At 37.8% G+C, this 18,371-nt stretch overlaps 1 protein-coding gene across 1 annotated transcript in view; it reads right to left on the bottom strand.

The window, feature by feature from the left end:
- Positions 1-6: 6 nt before the first annotated feature.
- Positions 7-18,371, bottom strand: part of PAPD4 (poly(A) RNA polymerase D4, non-canonical) — a 38,029-nt gene continuing 19,664 nt past the window's right edge. The window contains exons 11-14 of the mRNA XM_017743677.1: positions 12,700-12,836; positions 6,215-6,306; positions 1,553-1,632; positions 7-81 (exon numbers count right to left, since the gene is read on the bottom strand). Of these exons, the coding sequence (XP_017599166.1) occupies positions 7-81; positions 1,553-1,632; positions 6,215-6,306; positions 12,700-12,836 (384 nt within the window). The remainder of the gene's footprint in view (positions 82-1,552; positions 1,633-6,214; positions 6,307-12,699; positions 12,837-18,371) is intronic.

The raw sequence follows: 18,371 nt of genomic DNA, 5'->3' as shown, positions 1-18,371 counted from the left end.
ATCTGTTTATCTTTTCTGTTTGGCTGCTTTTAAAGGTAATATACAGTTCAGGTCTTTCTTGTCTCGTAATAACCGCCAAGCCTGAGGAAAAAAACCACAAGGTTCTTAAAAAGCAGCTATATAATGTTTGCCATTAAAACTTAAATACTCTTGTAAGCAATAAGCATCACAGCTCCACAAAATTAAGGTTGATATTTTTCCCCTTCTTGAAAAGAAAGTTTGTGGGTGAAGATTTTTTTTTTGGTTCATTTGTTTTTGGGATTTTTTAAGGGAAGTAAAATCCAAAATGTACCCAAAATGCAAGATACTAAAAAGTACTTGCACTTTTAGAGCAACTGTCATTCTTACAGTACCTGGTAGAAAGGACATTTTTTCAGGACTCTATCACTCTCATATATTGTTTCCAGACAGCTAGGATCAAACATGTGCTTTTGCATTTTTAAGAAAAGCACAGAGATTTGAAACAAATTTTGTTAACTGAAGACTCTGAAAAGAGAAGTTCACTCTGATTTCACAGTACAGTGAGAGCCTAAACCACTTTGTAAACGTGACTTTAGCAGATTCACAAAATCAACTATTTTATGTAAAAGTATGTGAAACATTCAGTATTTTGTATGCTAACATGGTTAAAAAAAAGAATAACAAACATTTCTGAGCAGAATTACAAAGAAAATGTTATCCTTTTTTGACTAAAGTATCTCTTACAGCATTTGCTCTATTACAAGTATCTGGCATTGAATTACTTTTTGCTGGAGAAGCCTTCAAGATACCTGAAGACTTGAGTAACTGGAGTAAACGTGAACTTTCACGGACAGCTTAATAGGGGAGTCTTAACCGGTTAAAGCTGGAAGCCAGTTCTATGTACTAATCCCTAGTCATAACTACATAACAAATAGTCAGAGATCTCAGAAAACAAGAATTTGAGTTGCAATTCCAGTGCAATGCCTATGATAGGAGACAAGCATAAAAGAGAGTTGGTAGCAAATATTTTCAGAAAAAGGATGTTTAACTAAGGTCTAAATTTTTCCTTGTTTCAAAGTGTCTTTTCCTCCTCTGACTTGAACAGTGGAAGTTCCTGTTTGATCTACTCATATTCTAAAATTATGAATGTGGTCTCCCTGAAGAAAAGTACCTATTTAAATAAGTTATCAAAAATCAGAAAACCCCCATTATTTTGGTGGTGATATTTATTAAAAAAAGGGATAGTAAGAAGTATAAAACATTATCTATTACCAGTCAAATTCATGTAGGAATAAACAATGAATGAAGACGTAATTTTAAAGCTATTAACCACTGTTAGAATTTTACACACACAAGAAAATCTAAGAGAGTTTTTTACTATTTCGAGTACCCATTTCAGTGTATTCCTGAAGTTTAATGGCAGACATTAATGAATACTCTTATGAAATGATTTTCCACAATTTTTTTAAAAACACACCTTTTTATTACTTATAATAAAAAGCATAAAACAGGCAGGTTTAATGACTAGCATTTGTATAACTATCTTGAAAAACAAAGTGACCAGAAAAATTACATGAGATGTACTTTTTACCTGTGCAAATTCAACTCTGATCATATCAAACTTCTGTTTCTCATGTACAGCTCTAGCAGTATTTGTCCCATCAAAGGGCTCTGCAAGATCAAATGCAAACATGAAAACTGGTAAAAAATCTAGAGTTAGGTTGTCTCCACTAACCAAGTAGGGTCAAGCATATCATTGCTTCCCAAAAGTGTTTTAAGTAGCCAATTCCTCTTTGGTTCTCAAGCTTACTTTCTACATAACATTTATCAAAAAAAAACCCAAACCAAAACCAAACTAAACCAACCAACAAAACAAACCAATCACCCCCCCAAAAAAAAAAAGAAAAAAGAGGAAAAAAGCAAAAAAAGAAGCAAAAAAAAAAAAAAAAAAAAAAGCCCCAAACCCTGAACTCTCTGAATGCCCTGAATCCCTCAATGGAGCACATCCTCAGGGAGTTTGAAGACGACACAAAGCTGAGCAGTGCAGCTGACACAACAAGACATGATGCCATCCAGAGGGACCTGGACAAACTCGAGAAGTGGGCCCATGAGGATCTCGTGAAAGTTCAGCAAGTCTAAGTGCAAGGTGCTGCATCTGGGTCAGGACAGTCCCAGACAGATTACAGACTGGGAGAAGTCACTGTGAGCAGCCCTGCCCAGAAGGACTTGGGGGTGCTGGTGGCTGAGAGGCTGGACATGACCCAGCCATGGGCACTCACAGCCCAGAGAGCCAAACGTGTCCTGGGCTGCATCCAAAGCAGCGCGGCCAGCAGGGCCAGGGAGGGGATTCTGCCCCTCTGCTCTGCTCTGCTGGGACCCCACCTGCAGTGCTGCATCCAGCTCTGGGGTCCCAGCACGGGAAGGACATGGAGTGAGTCCAGAGGAGGACACAAAAATGGTCAGACGGCTGGGGCACCTCTCCTATGAGGACAGACTGACAGAGTTGGGGGTAGTCTATCCAGAGAGAAGGCTTAGGGAAGATCTCATAGCACCTTCCAGTACTTAAAAGGGGCCTACAAGAGAGCTGGAGAGGGACTTTTCACAAGAGCATGTAGTGCTAGGACCAGGTGGAACAGCTTTAAACTAAAAAGGGCAAGCTTGGACTAGATATTAGGAAAAATTCTTTACTGTGAAGGTGGTGAGGCACTGGAAGAGGTTGCTCAGAGAAGTTGTGGATGCCCCATCCCTGGAAGTGCTCAAGGCCTGGTTGGATGGGGCTCTGAGCAAACTGGTCTAGTGAAAGATAATATTTAAAGTCCCTTCCAATCTATGCTTCTATGAATGATCTAAGGATATGTAATTCATAATAAACTCAGGTTATTATCTATTGAAGCACACTATGATGGTGCTGCATTTATGCAGCAGTAATTACCTGCTACAGCTCAACAGTCTGTGATAACATATCAGACTAGGATTTTGCATATTAAAATATTTTGAAATTTATTACACATGAGAATCTTGGAACTATTCACTTTAGACTCACCTCATTCAACAGCTTCTCACTGAAATACTGAGAATATAGCAAAATATTTACTATAAATTTTTATATAAGACATATTAACTGCTGTAAAATATATTTTATCACTTCATACCTATTCTGCAATGTTTGTTCAGAAGTTGACCATTTGGGGGTTTTATGTTCTAGCTGACTACTAATTAATGTGATCTTTCCCCCCCTTTTCATCCTAACATACTTAATAGTTTGGAACTTTGGAAATTGCAAGATTAAAAAAGTACTTCTTGCTACTGATAAGGTTGACAACATTAAAGCAATTGATACTAAAAAATTATGATGCAGGTTCTATGTATTAATGTGCTACAAAAGAGGTTTTATAGTCTTTTCTTCCTTAGTAGAGAACCTAGTATAAGAACCTGAGAATGAGTAACATTCTATATTTCACACTGGGAGAATGTATGCAAGTCCTTAAGGGCCACAGAACCACAGATGTATTTGCTAGATCAGGTAGATTTTTTTTTTGTCTAGTTGGTTATGAATTACTTTTATTCAGATAGGGATGTATAGTAAAACAAAGCATTACACAGACACCAGAAAGGCTTGTGCCTTTATGGAGACTGGCATTTCAAATTTGGAACATGCTCCATGGCATTAGGTTTTTATTTCTGCTAGCTATTTAAATTCACAAATTTTTTCATACAATAAATGTTGTATTTAGCAGTTTTCTGAAAGGATTCTCTTCAAACTACCTAGTTTTCAGTGGACAGTTACAGGCAGATTTCCTTTAGAATGCATCATACTTTCAGTTTAGAACAAAAATTGGCAATCAAATAAAAACATACACAGTCCTCTAATGATAGTCCCATTATTTGGGAGAGTGATCTAGTATAATTAAGAACTCCGTGTCACTTACTATGTGAAGAAGGTAAGTGTTTCATTTGTGTATCATAAATGTGATGGTAACTGCTTTTTTAATGCAAGGACCTTTATGTTGAATCAGGATATATCTATATTTTAAAGCAACAAGGGCTGAACAGTGCAATCTTCTGAAACCATCAGTGGAAAAAAGGCATTCCGGTCACAAAAGCTAACTCACATCTCCCCTTAACCTTTCTGCATATTTACTGACTGTCAAAAGACAAACTGATTCCCCAAAGCACAGCAAGATTAATTTTACAATCAGCTACTCTTTATACTACCACATTTTCTAACCATCAAGATACTAAGAGTTTATTACAAGTTATTTTGTTCACACAGAGAGATGAGAATATTAAAAAAACCCCAGACTTGTGTTATCTATCAGCAAATATATTTTAGATATTTAAAAATATATGGAATAGTACCAATTACTGAAATTCTATTCTGCGAACAGGAAAATTTGACAAGACTTGGAAAACAGAATCTATTGACATGTTTAGCTAACTTTTGGAATCTTCTCAAGTACACAGAAATTTATCTACATACTTTGTTAACCTAGTTCAGCTTAACAGCTGTTATAAACATGAAGTCTACTTTGAGTTAAAGCAGGAAATCTTATTCATCCCTCCCAAATTAGAAGTAAAAACTTGGTATGTGAGGCTAAACCCACTAAGTCTTGAACCAAGGAAGGAATCAGATGTGTCACGTACAGATAATTTTGCCTTTTTTAACAGCTCAAACAAAAATGCATTAAGGAAAAGCTATATGTAATCAAGACCATTAAATGCAAAATCTAGAGTGTCTATTTTGTATGTTCATGTTTATTCTATTTTCCAGCCTGGCAGAAAGATAGCCTAATTATTCAACCACTTTGTAATGTCATAAAATACTTGAGAGCTTGAAACACACAGCCCCCAGCAACCCAGTGGATCAGCATCACGTGACAGCAGCAAACATAGCTGCCCAGCATTCCCACCTCCCACATTCAGACCAGAGCCTTGGCAATGCCTCACTACACTATCCTGAATCATTTCAGCTGTGCAGATGCTCTAATTCTCACATTTCTCAACTCTAAAGGCTACAGAGTCCAGTGCAACCATATTTCAGTGCATTCTTCTTCTCCTATAACTGTTGATTTTTCCAAAAAGGGTCAAATAAAGAACAAGAATCCCATCATATGGCTTCACACTGACATTCATAGGACTGTGGCCAAGTTGGTGAGTTCTGGGCCACAGAATAACCAAGTTCAGGTGAAGTTGAACTGAAGCTGATTCTCTGCACAGAGCAGCACAAATGCAGGAAAGTACATACATATCCCAACTCTAAACCTCAGCAATCTTGAAGAATGTCTGTTCAGCCACAGGACTTCTGCCTTATTCTCCTCCTCCCTCAGCAAAATCTTCCCAGTGTCTAAGAACTTTCCCCATACCATTTGTCTCCTGTTCAAGTTGTATTCCTATTTCATCCTGAGATTTCAACCCTTGATATCCTTATCCTAATAGCCTCCATTCATTTGCAGTCAGGGCCCAGGCAACCTCTCCTTTTATGACAACTGTTTCCAGTTACACAGCAACTCTCAGTCTCTTCCTTACCTCTCTTCTCATTCTCTTTAACATCTCGATCCTTCTCTTGGTCTATCATCTCTTTCCTTAGTGCAGGCTTCACCTCCTATATACGCTTACCTGTTCACCTTCCATATAGTGCTTCTGCTCAGTTCTGCACTGAGACACCTGAGACCTGCAACTCCAACAGGTAGCCTGGGTTTACCCTCCAGTTCTGGAAGGCATCATGCAGTGTCTGCACAAAGTCTACGTTCACTAGCCAGCCAAAAATAGTACCCACAAGGGCATCAACATACACATAACCTGGTCACTGCTAGGACTTGCAATGCCAGAGCAGTTCTAGAACAAAGAATATTCTTTGAGAGTAATCTGAGTATGTGCCTGCTGTATTTTTTCAGAAGTTCAAACTTGGCAAAACTGACAACTATTTTTGTGGAGCAGAAAAACACACACTACTGGCATAAAGGCCATTCCTTATCAAAGTTCTAATCCCTGTTCCAAAAGTAACAGGGCAATGAGTGCTCTTGAAGAAAAGGTCAGGAGTACTATTTTTAAACCCTATAGAACTTAAGGCTTCCATCTCAAATGTTTTTGATGGGACTGTTAACAAACCATTTACATTGGTTAAAATTCCTTCTCTACATAATGCACACATGCAATATATTTCTCAAAACACAACCAAGGTAAAGCCTAATTGATAGATTTAAGTATTTAATGCCATAACAGTTAAAAATCATAATGCAGCTTCACATTTTACCTTCTACACAAATAAATTTGTTTCTCCATTCAATACCATCAGGTCTTGCAATAGCCTTGGCCTCACGAACTGAAATCATTTGATGGCTCCAACTAGAGAAAATGAAAACAATTTGCAAGAAATTTTAACTCTTAGTTCTAAATTCAAACTATCAGTTTACATTAAAAAAATTGCCAAATTGCAGTGTCATAAGCCTGGATAACACAGTGTTTTATAATAATGAGTAATTCAGTTTAACATCATGGGTAGGAAACAAGCAAATTTTTCCACTAACAGAAGTTCAAGTACAAAAAACATCTCCAAAACAGAGCATCACAGGTATCCATGAGTAACATATGTTCACAATGAAATAATTTTTTCAACTAACAATGTCAAACTAAATTTTCATCGTCACCTGCATTTAGTTCTAAGTTCAAAAGAAATTACAGACTCACATCTTTCATAATTTTCTGTGAAGGAAAGGAATGTAAGGAGTAAGTGCAGACAAGTCACATACTGCATTCCATAAAAAAATATTCAATAGTATAAAGATATGTAGAAATAACTTGCTCATAGGCCTTCCTGTGCAAGGAACCTATTACTAGAAAGTTTCAACACTTCATATACGCTGAATTTAGATCTGCAAGTACAACTCTCTACCATCTTTTGCAGGCAGCTTTACAATAACAAACCCAGGAAATTATCACATTTAAACAGGAACAGCAGGCAGATTACAGGGCAGTCTTTATGACATACCACCATCTTTATGATGCTTGGCACAATATGCCAAACGTAATGGAAGCCAAAAAAACCACTTCCAGTTTTATGTTCTTATCTACCCAGCCACCTTTCAGCTGCTCTTAACTTAAGAGAGCAGCTTATCCTGCATGCCATCATGTGCCACATGCAGGACAGTCAGGAGACTGGGCCCAGCCAGCAGGGGTTTGTGAAAGGCACATCCTGACTGACCAGCCTCACAGTGGGTAAGGGAAGGGCTGTGGATGTAGTCTGCATGGACTTTAATAAAGCCTTTGACACCATCTCCCACAGCATTATCCTGGAGAAACTGGCAGCTGATAGTTTCAACAAGTGCACTGTTCACTGGATAAAATGGATGGCTGGGCCCAGAGACTGGTGATTTGTGGAGTTAACATCCAGCTGGTTACCTGAATGAGGGGATTGAGTGCACCCTCAATCAGTTTGCAGGTGACACCAAGCTGGGTGAGAGTGCTGATCTGCTGGAGGGCAGGAAGGCTCTGCAGAGGGATCTGGACAGGCTGGATCATGGGCTGAGGCCGATGGTGTGAGGTTCAACAAGGGCCAGTGCCAGGTCCTGCTCTTGGGTCACAACAACCCCAGGCAGTGCCACAGGCTGGGGCAGAGTGGCTGGAAAGGGCCCACAGGAAAAGGACCTGGGGGTGCTGGTGACAGCGACTGAACGTGAGCCAGGGTGTGCCCAGGTGGCCAAGAGGGCAAATGGCATCCTGGGCTGGATCAGCAGTGGTGTGGCCAGCAGGACCAGTGACTGTCCCCCTTGTGCGCACCAGTGAGGCCACACCTTGAATCCTGTGTTTAGTTTTTGGCCCCTTATTACAAGAAACACACTGAGGTCCTGAAGTTTGTCCAAAGAAGGCCAATGGAGCTGGGGGAGAGTCTAGAAGACATGTCCTTCACTTGAAACAGTAATTCTTCTCTTGAATTCTTTTTTTCCTAGGCTATACTTGATCCCTCAGCAAAAAAGAAATGCATTTATAACACACTGGTTAAGTAAAAAGCAACAAAAAAGTGGCATTTCTTGCTGTTTAAAAAGCCTTTTATTTAAATTTGAAATTTAAAAGCCTTTTATTTAAATTTGAAATTTAAATTTGAAAACAACTCTTTTATCTGCCAGTCTCCCAAAACTGTCTTGGTACCAAGATCATACTGAATTAGAAATTAATTATGAATAGCAAATTATTTGTCTGTCAATTTTAACCACTTTGGCTTGCATATAACAACTTAATTGTTGCCAACATAAAGCAGATATTCTCCCTGTACACATTTTCAATCCCTAAGTTAACAATGCCATTTAAACAGCTATTTCAATTATCAGTTATTTCTGCTGTCACTGACTGCACTAGGTATGTGAGCTTCATGGCAAAGGCAAGTATTTGAAAGAAAGACACTAGACGTTTTCAGGTGTGTGCATGACTACAGTACGAACAGAATAAAAAGCTTATCTTTTCCAGAGCATTCTTACTAATCAAAGCCACTTGTATAAACATAATAAGATGGGTACAAGTTGCAAACATGTTTGATTCAACACAGTATTAAAAATGATCCCTTTATTACCTGACCAATTCTATCATGAAAAGAGCTGCAAGCAACTTTTCACTGCAATTTTATATTTTGTCATTAAAATGTAACCAAAGCTTTTACCACATCCACCAAATACAAATCAGTCATCTTAAACAACTGCTACTTAACTTGCAACAGTAAATTTAAGGGAAGTAATCACAAAGGAATACAGGGGAGCAACACCTTGCTTCAAAGTCTCACTTTGTAAGGAGACAGCCAAGTGAAAACCTGTTGCCTTCATTCAAAGCTGCAGAGATGAAATCAGACACCTCCTTGAGATGGGCTGGTAAACATGTTTCCAAATACTTGCTTTAGAGAACATCTACAATTTTTCACCTGATCACAGTCACTGCGTAATCAGCGGACAATTTAAATAGTTAAAGTTAAAATGAAGTCATAACCATAGCCAGCTGTATCATAAGAAGCATTACACAGACTTAAACTCTTATGGCCAAATAATTATACAACCATAAAGACAAAACAAGCTTTGGCATATATGGTGTGTTATTCCAATGCATGCTGCAATTTCCAAACCCCATTTCTTTGGGGACAGGGATGAAGGAATATAAAAATTACTTCTCATGGACACACTGAAAACCCTAGAATAGGACTGTCGAAAGGGTGCTGTATAAATACATGGCAATAAACAGTTTTCTGAAACATCAAAACTGTTTAAAAGCATAAGGGAAAATCAACACAGCACAAGGACTTATGCATGACTGCACAGGATGCAAAGCTCCTGTTTCTTCCTTTGCTGTACTCTTTCAGCCCATCCTGTCCTACACCAAGTAAAATAAACCACAGATTTTAACTGAAATACCTAATGGCCTTTGCTAGAGTGAGGGAGAAGTTTAACATTAAGTCTCCACCTTCTCTTATCTTCCTGACCATTACATGTAAAATAGATCAGTAGTTAAACATTCTAGGCAGGTGGCTTCAATTACTCATTCTGTTCAAAATTATGATCTTCACACATGATCTGATCATTCTTGGTGGCATGCTGTTCATTTAGCAAAATGGTTCCTGTATATCAAATCTGGTAGTGCATCCTACTCCACATATAGGAGCCTACAAAAATCACTTTTACAAAAATTGAAGTCTCACACTGTAATATCTTTTCATCAAACATGTGACAGTCCAATAGGGAAAGTTCAGTGGCCCAGTACAGATTATATAAATATAGCCTAATTTAACAGTCACAGTGTCTGAAACAGAATCTCAAAATTTCGGTGCATAAAGACACTAGTAAATGTTTCACAGGGAAAACAAACACTGAAAAAACTACTTACTACAAAGAAAATATTCAATACACTCTGGAGTAAAATACTAGGTCTTCCACGAAAGGCAGAACTAAGAGAGCCCTGTGGTGTGTGTATTCACAAGGAGGGCCTGGGGGGCATCAGGCACAGCATCGCCAGCCGGGCAAGGGAGGGGATTGTCCTGCTCTGCTCTGCACTGGGGCAGCCTCACCTCCAGTGCTGGGGGAAGCTTTGGGTGCCACAGGATAAGAGAGATATAAAGCTATTGGAGAGTGCCCAAAGGAGGGACACAAGGATCATGAAGGGCCTTGAGGTGAAGCCTTAGGAGGAGTGGCTGTGGTCACTCGGTCTGTTCAGCCTGGAGGAGAGTGAGGGGAGACCTCACTGCAGTCCACAACTTCCTCATGAGGGGAAGAGGAGGGGCAGACACCGATCTCTTCACTCTCATGACCAGTGACAGGACTCAAGGTAATGGCATGAAGCTGAGTCAGGAAAGGTTTAGGTTGGATATTAGGAAAATATTTTTCACCCAGAGAGTGATTGGGCACTGGAACAGGATCCCTAGGGAAGTGGTCATGGCACCAGCCTGACAGAGTTCAAGAAGTGTTTGGACAATGCTCTCAGGCACATGGTGTGATTCTCAGGGATGATCCCATGCAGGGCCCAGAGTTGGACTTCAGCTGATCCTGATGGGTCCCTTCCAACTCAGCATATTCTATGACTCTGTGATTCTATGTATTTAATTCTTACCCTCATTCTCATTTGTACTGTTGTTTCCATCAGCAACTTCAAAGCAAAGATAACAGATCCTGTGGCTACCATGACGCTACTTTGGCTTGCGCTGGCTGACTGTCACAGACACAAAACATTTTTAGCACCACGTTCATATTCCTCCCTATGGTGCACTAATTTGTCTTCACCAGACAATAAAACTATATGGAATGTTACTACCAACCCTATTTCTTTCAAACAGGATTTATAGTTGTCAGGGATACACAAGATAAAGAGTACAACTGACTAAATTTTATTTCAGAAAGCGTAGCAGAAAGAGTCAAAAATAATACAGACTGCTGCATTAAGTGCATCATTTCCTCAAATCACTTCTCAGCTAAGTAGCAGCATTTTCAACATAGGAATTCTAATGGCTATTTTTACTGGTATCTTTTTTTTTTTTTTTAACAGAGTATCATCAGTATCACAGAAATGTTTAAATACTTAATAAATGCTCAATAATGGAAGAACAAGCCAGGTATTCTTTTTATTCAGTTGTTTTTTTGAAACATTTTCTTCCCTTGACATCAGCAACTATTCTATTGTCACTATATAATTTTTTGAGCTTTGTTTATCCAGAAGCTCCTCTGTGCACCTATGAATAAATTTAGGTAGTATTTTTTCCTGGTTTATAATCATCACAAAAATAGTATTTAGGGATTGCCAAATATCAGTTCAAACACTGATACTGCAGAATTTTTGGTCTGCATATGTCTTCACATATCCTGTCTAATAGCAGACAAAAATGAGGTCATTCTGGACCAGCCACCAGCTTAGGCAGAAATCTGGTCTTGACTATGTTCTCAAGCACCCAAACCCAAGAAGTCAAACTAGATATTTTTCCTGCAATTAGAGACAATATCATCTCTGTTACTTTGCACAGGCAAACTAGAAAACTCCTTAGTGGAAATGATATTTACTTTCATATATGAGAAGATTAACAGTTTGTTGTACAGTCAAGTAGTAAAAGATTCATTTAGTGGCCCACATAAATTAAGAACCTGAGTTTATCCTCCAGCAGTGTCTTGTCATTTGCCTCTTTAGCAAACATCACCTTGTCAGCTGAAAAGACATGTACTCAGAACAAACATTTAAGACAAAAGACCATTCTCTTATCTGCAGAGATCATTGAAAGACAATCTCTTATGTGAAAATCTCTCAGTCAGCCTTATGCATGCACAAAATGCAGCTAGTTCATGCATTACTAAAGGCCATAGGGATTTAGATTACATATTTCACATGTGATGCACACCCCAGAAATGTTTTAATGATTTTATGGTCTTTCACTTCTTATATTAAAGTAAAATATGAACACTTCCAAAATTATGAGTATCCAATTGTATGTTTTGTTCTCCTTCCAAGAAATGGAGATGATGCACAAATACAAGACAGCAACATGCATGAACCAACTGCCTCAGAAGTTATTTCGAACATCTTTAAGCTGATTGAGATACAACTATTTGATATTTTATATGAACAAGCATTTTTTCTAAGAAATTCAGAAATACATGAGTAACAATTCGGCAAAACAGTTGTAACTTAAGACTTTCTCAGAGGCCCTCACAACTTTAGCTTCTCCTCTTATGTAAGTCCAGATGCCAAAATTAAACTCAGATTCTAGCAAACCAATAATGTGAGTGCCACAACTACACATGTGAGAACTCTTCACTAGGTGAAGCCTATACAAATGTACATTCTGGCTGAAGTAAGGAGCCACCTAGCCAGTTACCTCCATTGACTCAGGGTGACAAAAGACAAGCACAGCCCTTAAGGTACAAATAATTCATATCACAACTGATACCTTAAATGACAACTAAGAACAGATCTTTCTCACACATGGATAGGCAGTTATAGAATAATGTAACTGTATAACAAAACCCAGCAATTTTTAAAGGACAAAGCTCTCTAACTTTTGGCAGCTATTTTACAGGAAAGAATGCCTAGCTAAGCAAAGACATCGGACAGTTTACCAGCATTCTTTTTGTCATTTAGCCTTTCCACTTATTTCCTCTCTCTCAGTTACCACTCCTGCATTGCTGCTTTTCTTTCTCTTCAAGGGTTATGAAGTGTTGCTATATTGAATAGAAGGAATCAAAGTTTCATATCTTCTAAACCACCAAGATGAGCTTAATTACTTACTCAAATTCTGTGGCATAATATTTGAAGAAGCCTATTAGCAAATCTCCAAGGCTTGATCCATTTTTTGAGATGTAAGGAGGAATGGTACGTGGAGCTTGATGAACAAGATGCAACTGCATAGCAGGATCAAAACATTCCTGTCAAAATAAAATCAGAGTGTATATATATGTATTATTTACACAGAGACAGCCTTAACCCAGATGCATGTATTTTTCACAGTAAGAAAGCTGCCTATTGTTTGCTTATTAGAATTTCAAGGACAACTTACAAGCCAAGGACTATTTTTCTTCTGCCCCACTAAATACTACTTATTCCCCCTGAACTCAGGTAAAATCATCTTGCACAGGAGCATACAAGATTATTCCTTGACCTCTGTTTACTAAAAAACTTTAACATGGGAGAATCTTTGACTGGACTTGCATCTAAAACCACAAGAGCAAAAGCTGAGTAAGGTAGCCTGCACTGAGCTGACTGCAGTTCAGCTGAGAAAAATGTATGTGAAGTTAACGCACCTATTGTCAATTTCCCATACCTGAACTGAAGTACAGAAATAATCCAGAGGGAAGGCCTGACATTGCTCCCACAGTATAGAGTTAAAAACTGCATAGGAAACCCACTGGCTATAAAATGAACCTGCATCCTCCCACGTAATAAGCATGAAGACTGCAGGTAGCACTTCCTCTAGCCAAGAATGAAAAAAAAGCCCAGCTGTGAAGTTATATAATACACAGAACACTACACTTCAGCTGAAGTATGCTTTTCTGTGAGGGTAGAGGGTGGGTACGATGGGGTAAGAAAAAATCAGGTTTGTGATGAAAAGAAGCAAACTACTACTGCCACCTTAAAAACGAATCTATACATGACTAAATAAACATGGTTTTAGAACTGCCCTGCCGTTTCAGTGTCCATTGCATACTTTAGGTTCTTATGACAGACCGGGATACATAGAAGAAAACATACCTCCTCTTGCTACAGAAACAATTTTTGTAACTTGCTAATACCTGGTTTTAACACCGTTTTACAGCAATGTTGTGTATTTTACTGAAAATGAACTCAAGATACACAGGAACAAACTATACGTTCACATAAAGAAACACATTTATGTAAATTTAGGAACCTGTTCACTCATTACTGTATCTCCTTTCCCCTCTCCACCCATTTGTTTGTTATTTTTAAGAATAGTATCAGGCATGATTCAAATTTTATAGTACTAGAATAGCACTAGAAGCACTACACAGTGTAGTATTATTTCCACGTCCAGAGCTGGCACTGCTTCCTCTGAGAAAAGTATTGTTAGTGATGAAACCAGTAGGACTGGAAAGCTTGAGACTCCCATCCTCTTCTGCCAGCTCCAGCAAAAACTTCCTGGAACCTTGTGCAACATCTTTTGGGGAAGAAAAGCCATTCTTCTAAAAATTTCAATGGTTGATCTCATATGATATAATGCTATACATTAAACATTATTTTAATTAGAAGAGCTCAGAATTTAACAGCTTATAGTTCATCAGAAGACACCAAAACAATGGAAACACAAGACATAAAAAGCAGATATGCCAGTATATGAAGATCTAAAAAGGGAACAGTTGTTCCTATGCCACACAGTATATACAGTTTTAACCCTAAAGTTAATCAGAAAGGTACTACAGTGGAAGTCACTCCTTGCCCATCCCCACAGAAAGCTAAGGAGTCAGAAGAATTGAATTTAGAATTAGCAGTATACCAACTGATGAGGAAAGATACAAAGGAGGAGGGGAAAGGAAGAAGAAAATGGGCCATTGACCTACAAAAAATACAGAGCAGAAGTGCAATGAAATTACTACAACAGATGTCTACTAAGACTAGTAAGTAAACGTTTGGAGGCAGTAGTAAAGATCAATTTTTTTACACTTTGCATATTTGAATGCCTGAGAACTTCTCAACTGCAAGAAAATTCTGCCATCACACTGAGGTTGACATCCTCAGCAGCTAAAAAGTTAGACTTTATTATTTTTTATAAAAACAAGCTTTTTTTTTACTGGCAGGCAATAAGATATCAGACAAATCAAAGGTTTCCTTATTCAGAAAGGCTTTTGCTTACCAGAAAATACATGCATATTATTCTAGACATGTGCTGTGGTAAAAACGCAGGTTACAGTCTACAGTAACTAACAACCCCCAACCCCCTAGTTTAAGAGACATACATAAATAATTCTCATTTCCACTTGGTTTAGTAGTTACGTCACTATGAAAATGGCTCTTAAAAAGACAACTCAGTATTGCAAAATAGAAGGCATAACTGATACTGCTTTTCATTAACGGTAACTAAAACAATGTTAAATCACATGTTTGCGATACTCTTTATAGATTTATTTTTTAAGCACTGTCGGTTGCTGATCACCCCACAGACAAGGCAAAACCCAGTGTTTTATCCTTCTGAAATACAGAAAACATGTTGTGTAAGAAGTTGTTATTACCATATTAGAGAGTTTTACATGTAAAACCAAATTAATTACTACTTAAAATTAGCAAGATTTAGTGAAAACTTCTGTCAAGATATACCAATATTCAATAATTCAATAACCAACAATGTAATTGGAGATCATTTCTTAATGAAGCAATGACTCAGTGTCCAGTGAACAAGAGGTCAGACCAGCTATGGGATACCTATACTTTTTTTGGCTTTGCCACAGACAACTCATGATAATCCTCTAGCTTCAACTTAGCTCCATTCACCTGTTTTAAAACAAGGATAACAGTGTTTTTCTTCCTGTTAGAGGGACTCAGGGAATAACTAGATAAACAAGACAAGATACAGCTTACAGATTTTGCAGATAGGTGAGGTTGCTAAAAAAAATGGAATTACAAAACATCCTTCAAAGTACGTTTTCTTTTCTTAAATTGCTCTAGCAGGCAAAAAATTCAGCTTCTATTAAAACTAGTCCCTATTTTGCTTACGGTGTCTTTGCCTCAAGCCATCTTAAGAGACAGAAACTGGATTCAGGATCTGATTGAGCAACAAATATGAATGAGCTCTCCATTATTTTAAGATATCCCAGAAAAAGGGACCCCAAAGTCTTTTTCCTTTTTTGCTGAATCCCTAATCTTTACCTTGACTGGCTGATTTTTCAAGAAACATCAATATTCAGCAACATGCTTCATATTCAAGCTACATAATGCTTTTAAGTATGCTCATTCCACCTTACCCACTGGAAAGGAACATGACTGTACATCAAAATAAAATTTATATTTGAATATCTTGATGTACAGTGAGTTTAACTCTGAATGTACACAATTCTTCATTCAAAAAAATTTGGTGGGTGAGTCAGCATAGCGTCGTGACATTTTTGTATATTCACACACATAAAATACCCTTTTCCCCAGTCCTAAAAATGAATATTTAACTCATGTTTATACTTTTCAAAAGTGCAAATTAGTGTGAAGCAAACTGTGTCTTTCCAAGGACTGACTCCCACATTAAGCACCATCCCACCTTCTGCCCCACCCTTTGCAAGACATGATACAAACCTGAGGCAGAAGAAACAAAAGTGTGCTTATGCTAGAGTCCTTGAAGTTCACCATCCAGAGCACCCATGGAAATCCAGTTCCATCTTGATTTAAACTAATACACCAGATTTCTTGAACACTAGAGAGTCAGGCACAAGTTTCCTTCTGAGTCCCAGTGACAGCAATGTTCACCAGCCATAATGGCTTAAGCGATCACAGGTTCTCTAGAGCTTATCCATGAAGTCCTGACTTGGAGGCACATACTATACAGACTTCAAAAATGATGAACACACTTTGTGGGCTACTGTCATCTACCTTATCTGGCTAGGGGGCAAGGGAAGCCCCAGAATACAACCCCACATCTGATGTGGTCTGATACTCCCTCTAAACTAGCGGTTGCAAAACACATCAGCTTAGTGCCAGTTGGAAACTCCCCCATGGCAATAGAATGCAAAAGTGGGAAAATCTGGTGGCTTTCCAGGACTTCTCACCCTTCACATTTGCAGTAGGGATATACGGAGACACAGAATCTGTCTTTTGTTTCCTCCTCAATGTAAGCATGTCACTCCTATATGGTACCAACATTTTAAGACAAGCAGCTTCCTCCAGATCACAGAAGTATTTTCAGGCTGCAGATTTGATTTTGAAAAACTGTGGATAGGTGTATGTAGGGGAGATGGAATATGTTTGTGTAGTTTTAGGGTGGAGACAACTCTGACCAGCTACAACCACAAGAAAAACATATGGTTTCTTTTGATACTGAAATTTGCCTGTACTTTTAAATTATTACTCCAAGCCACAAGACCAAAATTGTTTTGCTGCATTTTTAAATTCCTTTGAAATACCAGTATTCAGAAATTTTAAGTTTCACAATTTTTCAACATTTAATTATATTCCTAATGGAGACAGCAGACCAAAAATATACTCACAATTTGGTTTTGTAGTAAGCATGTATAAAATATTTTGTTAGCAATCCTAGAATACTTAGTCCATTCTCCAAATATAAGATAACTAACAAGAACACAAAAACCAAAAATAAAATCTATATCAGAACACGGCAAAAATTCAATTCTTACAGCTGTGCTCACCTGTAAGTGATTTACCATTTTCACACAACAGAAGATAAAATTTTGCATGCAGATTCATTAGATTTTTCAGCTTATGGTATTGTATATGTTTGCTTTAATGATTTAAGGCATTAATATTTGTATAGTGTTCTGAAGACCTTTACACAGCTCGAACACTACAAATATAAATGCCTGCATTACAAATACAGAGGAATCAAAAGTTGCCAGTTCTTAACACTTTTTTCTAAGTAACATGCTACACAAAACTTGGAACACTACAGCACACAAGCTTTAAGGAAATGTAATTAGCAAATTTAGCAATTCAAAAATCTATCAGATAAAGCTAAGTGTACAAGAAATGAAAGACAGTTTCAAATGCTTTTCAGCACTCCCAATGAAGAAACTAGAAGGTATAGAGTACCATAAGAAAATTAGAGGAAAAAATAAAGACCATAAAAATATAGCACAGGTATTCCTAAGCAGATATACAACACACAAATAAAACTGCAGTGAATTATTGCTCAATGCTTTCTTCTGCATCTCAATTATCTTAATTACCCAAAATGGCTGACACCACAGTATTTTCTCCCTGACGTTCAGTGTTGTTAAATATTCCCATTTCAGCATCACAGGAAACACATGCAAAAGACAGACAGGCTTTCTGATACTAGCTTTGCACAATTGTCAGCAACCAGTAAAAAAACCCCATAAGTAGACAGGAACACCAAACTATGTCAACTATGAAAAAAGAAAAATTTTAAGTGACAGATATGAAGACAGGTAAGGAGGAAGGAACCAAGGAATTTCTGTAAATAAATTACAGCATAGAACTATTCAGCAAATAGCACTTTTGTGCACAGACAAATATTTAGGAGGGCAGTTCGTACTTCTAGATAATTTTTCTTAGATTAAATCTTACTAATAACACTCCTAACTCTGGAGGCACCAAAGCATACTGATTCATTGTTCTCCAGAAATGAACAGAGTATGATCTGACTATAATAGCAAAGACACAAAAAGGTGTTTTCTTGTAGGACTGAAGTCAAATTTTGTGATGGCTCAAGTTTCCTTAGTAAACATGTACCACTTACTTTCTGCACACGGAAATATCACGCAACTCAA

The sequence above is a fragment of the Corvus brachyrhynchos genome, unplaced genomic scaffold (genome assembly GCF_000691975.1).
Source record: "Corvus brachyrhynchos isolate BGI_N302 unplaced genomic scaffold, ASM69197v1 scaffold8, whole genome shotgun sequence".
In the NCBI taxonomy this organism is placed as follows: domain Eukaryota; kingdom Metazoa; phylum Chordata; class Aves; order Passeriformes; family Corvidae; genus Corvus; species Corvus brachyrhynchos.
This window is presented reverse-complemented; position numbering and strand designations above follow the sequence as displayed.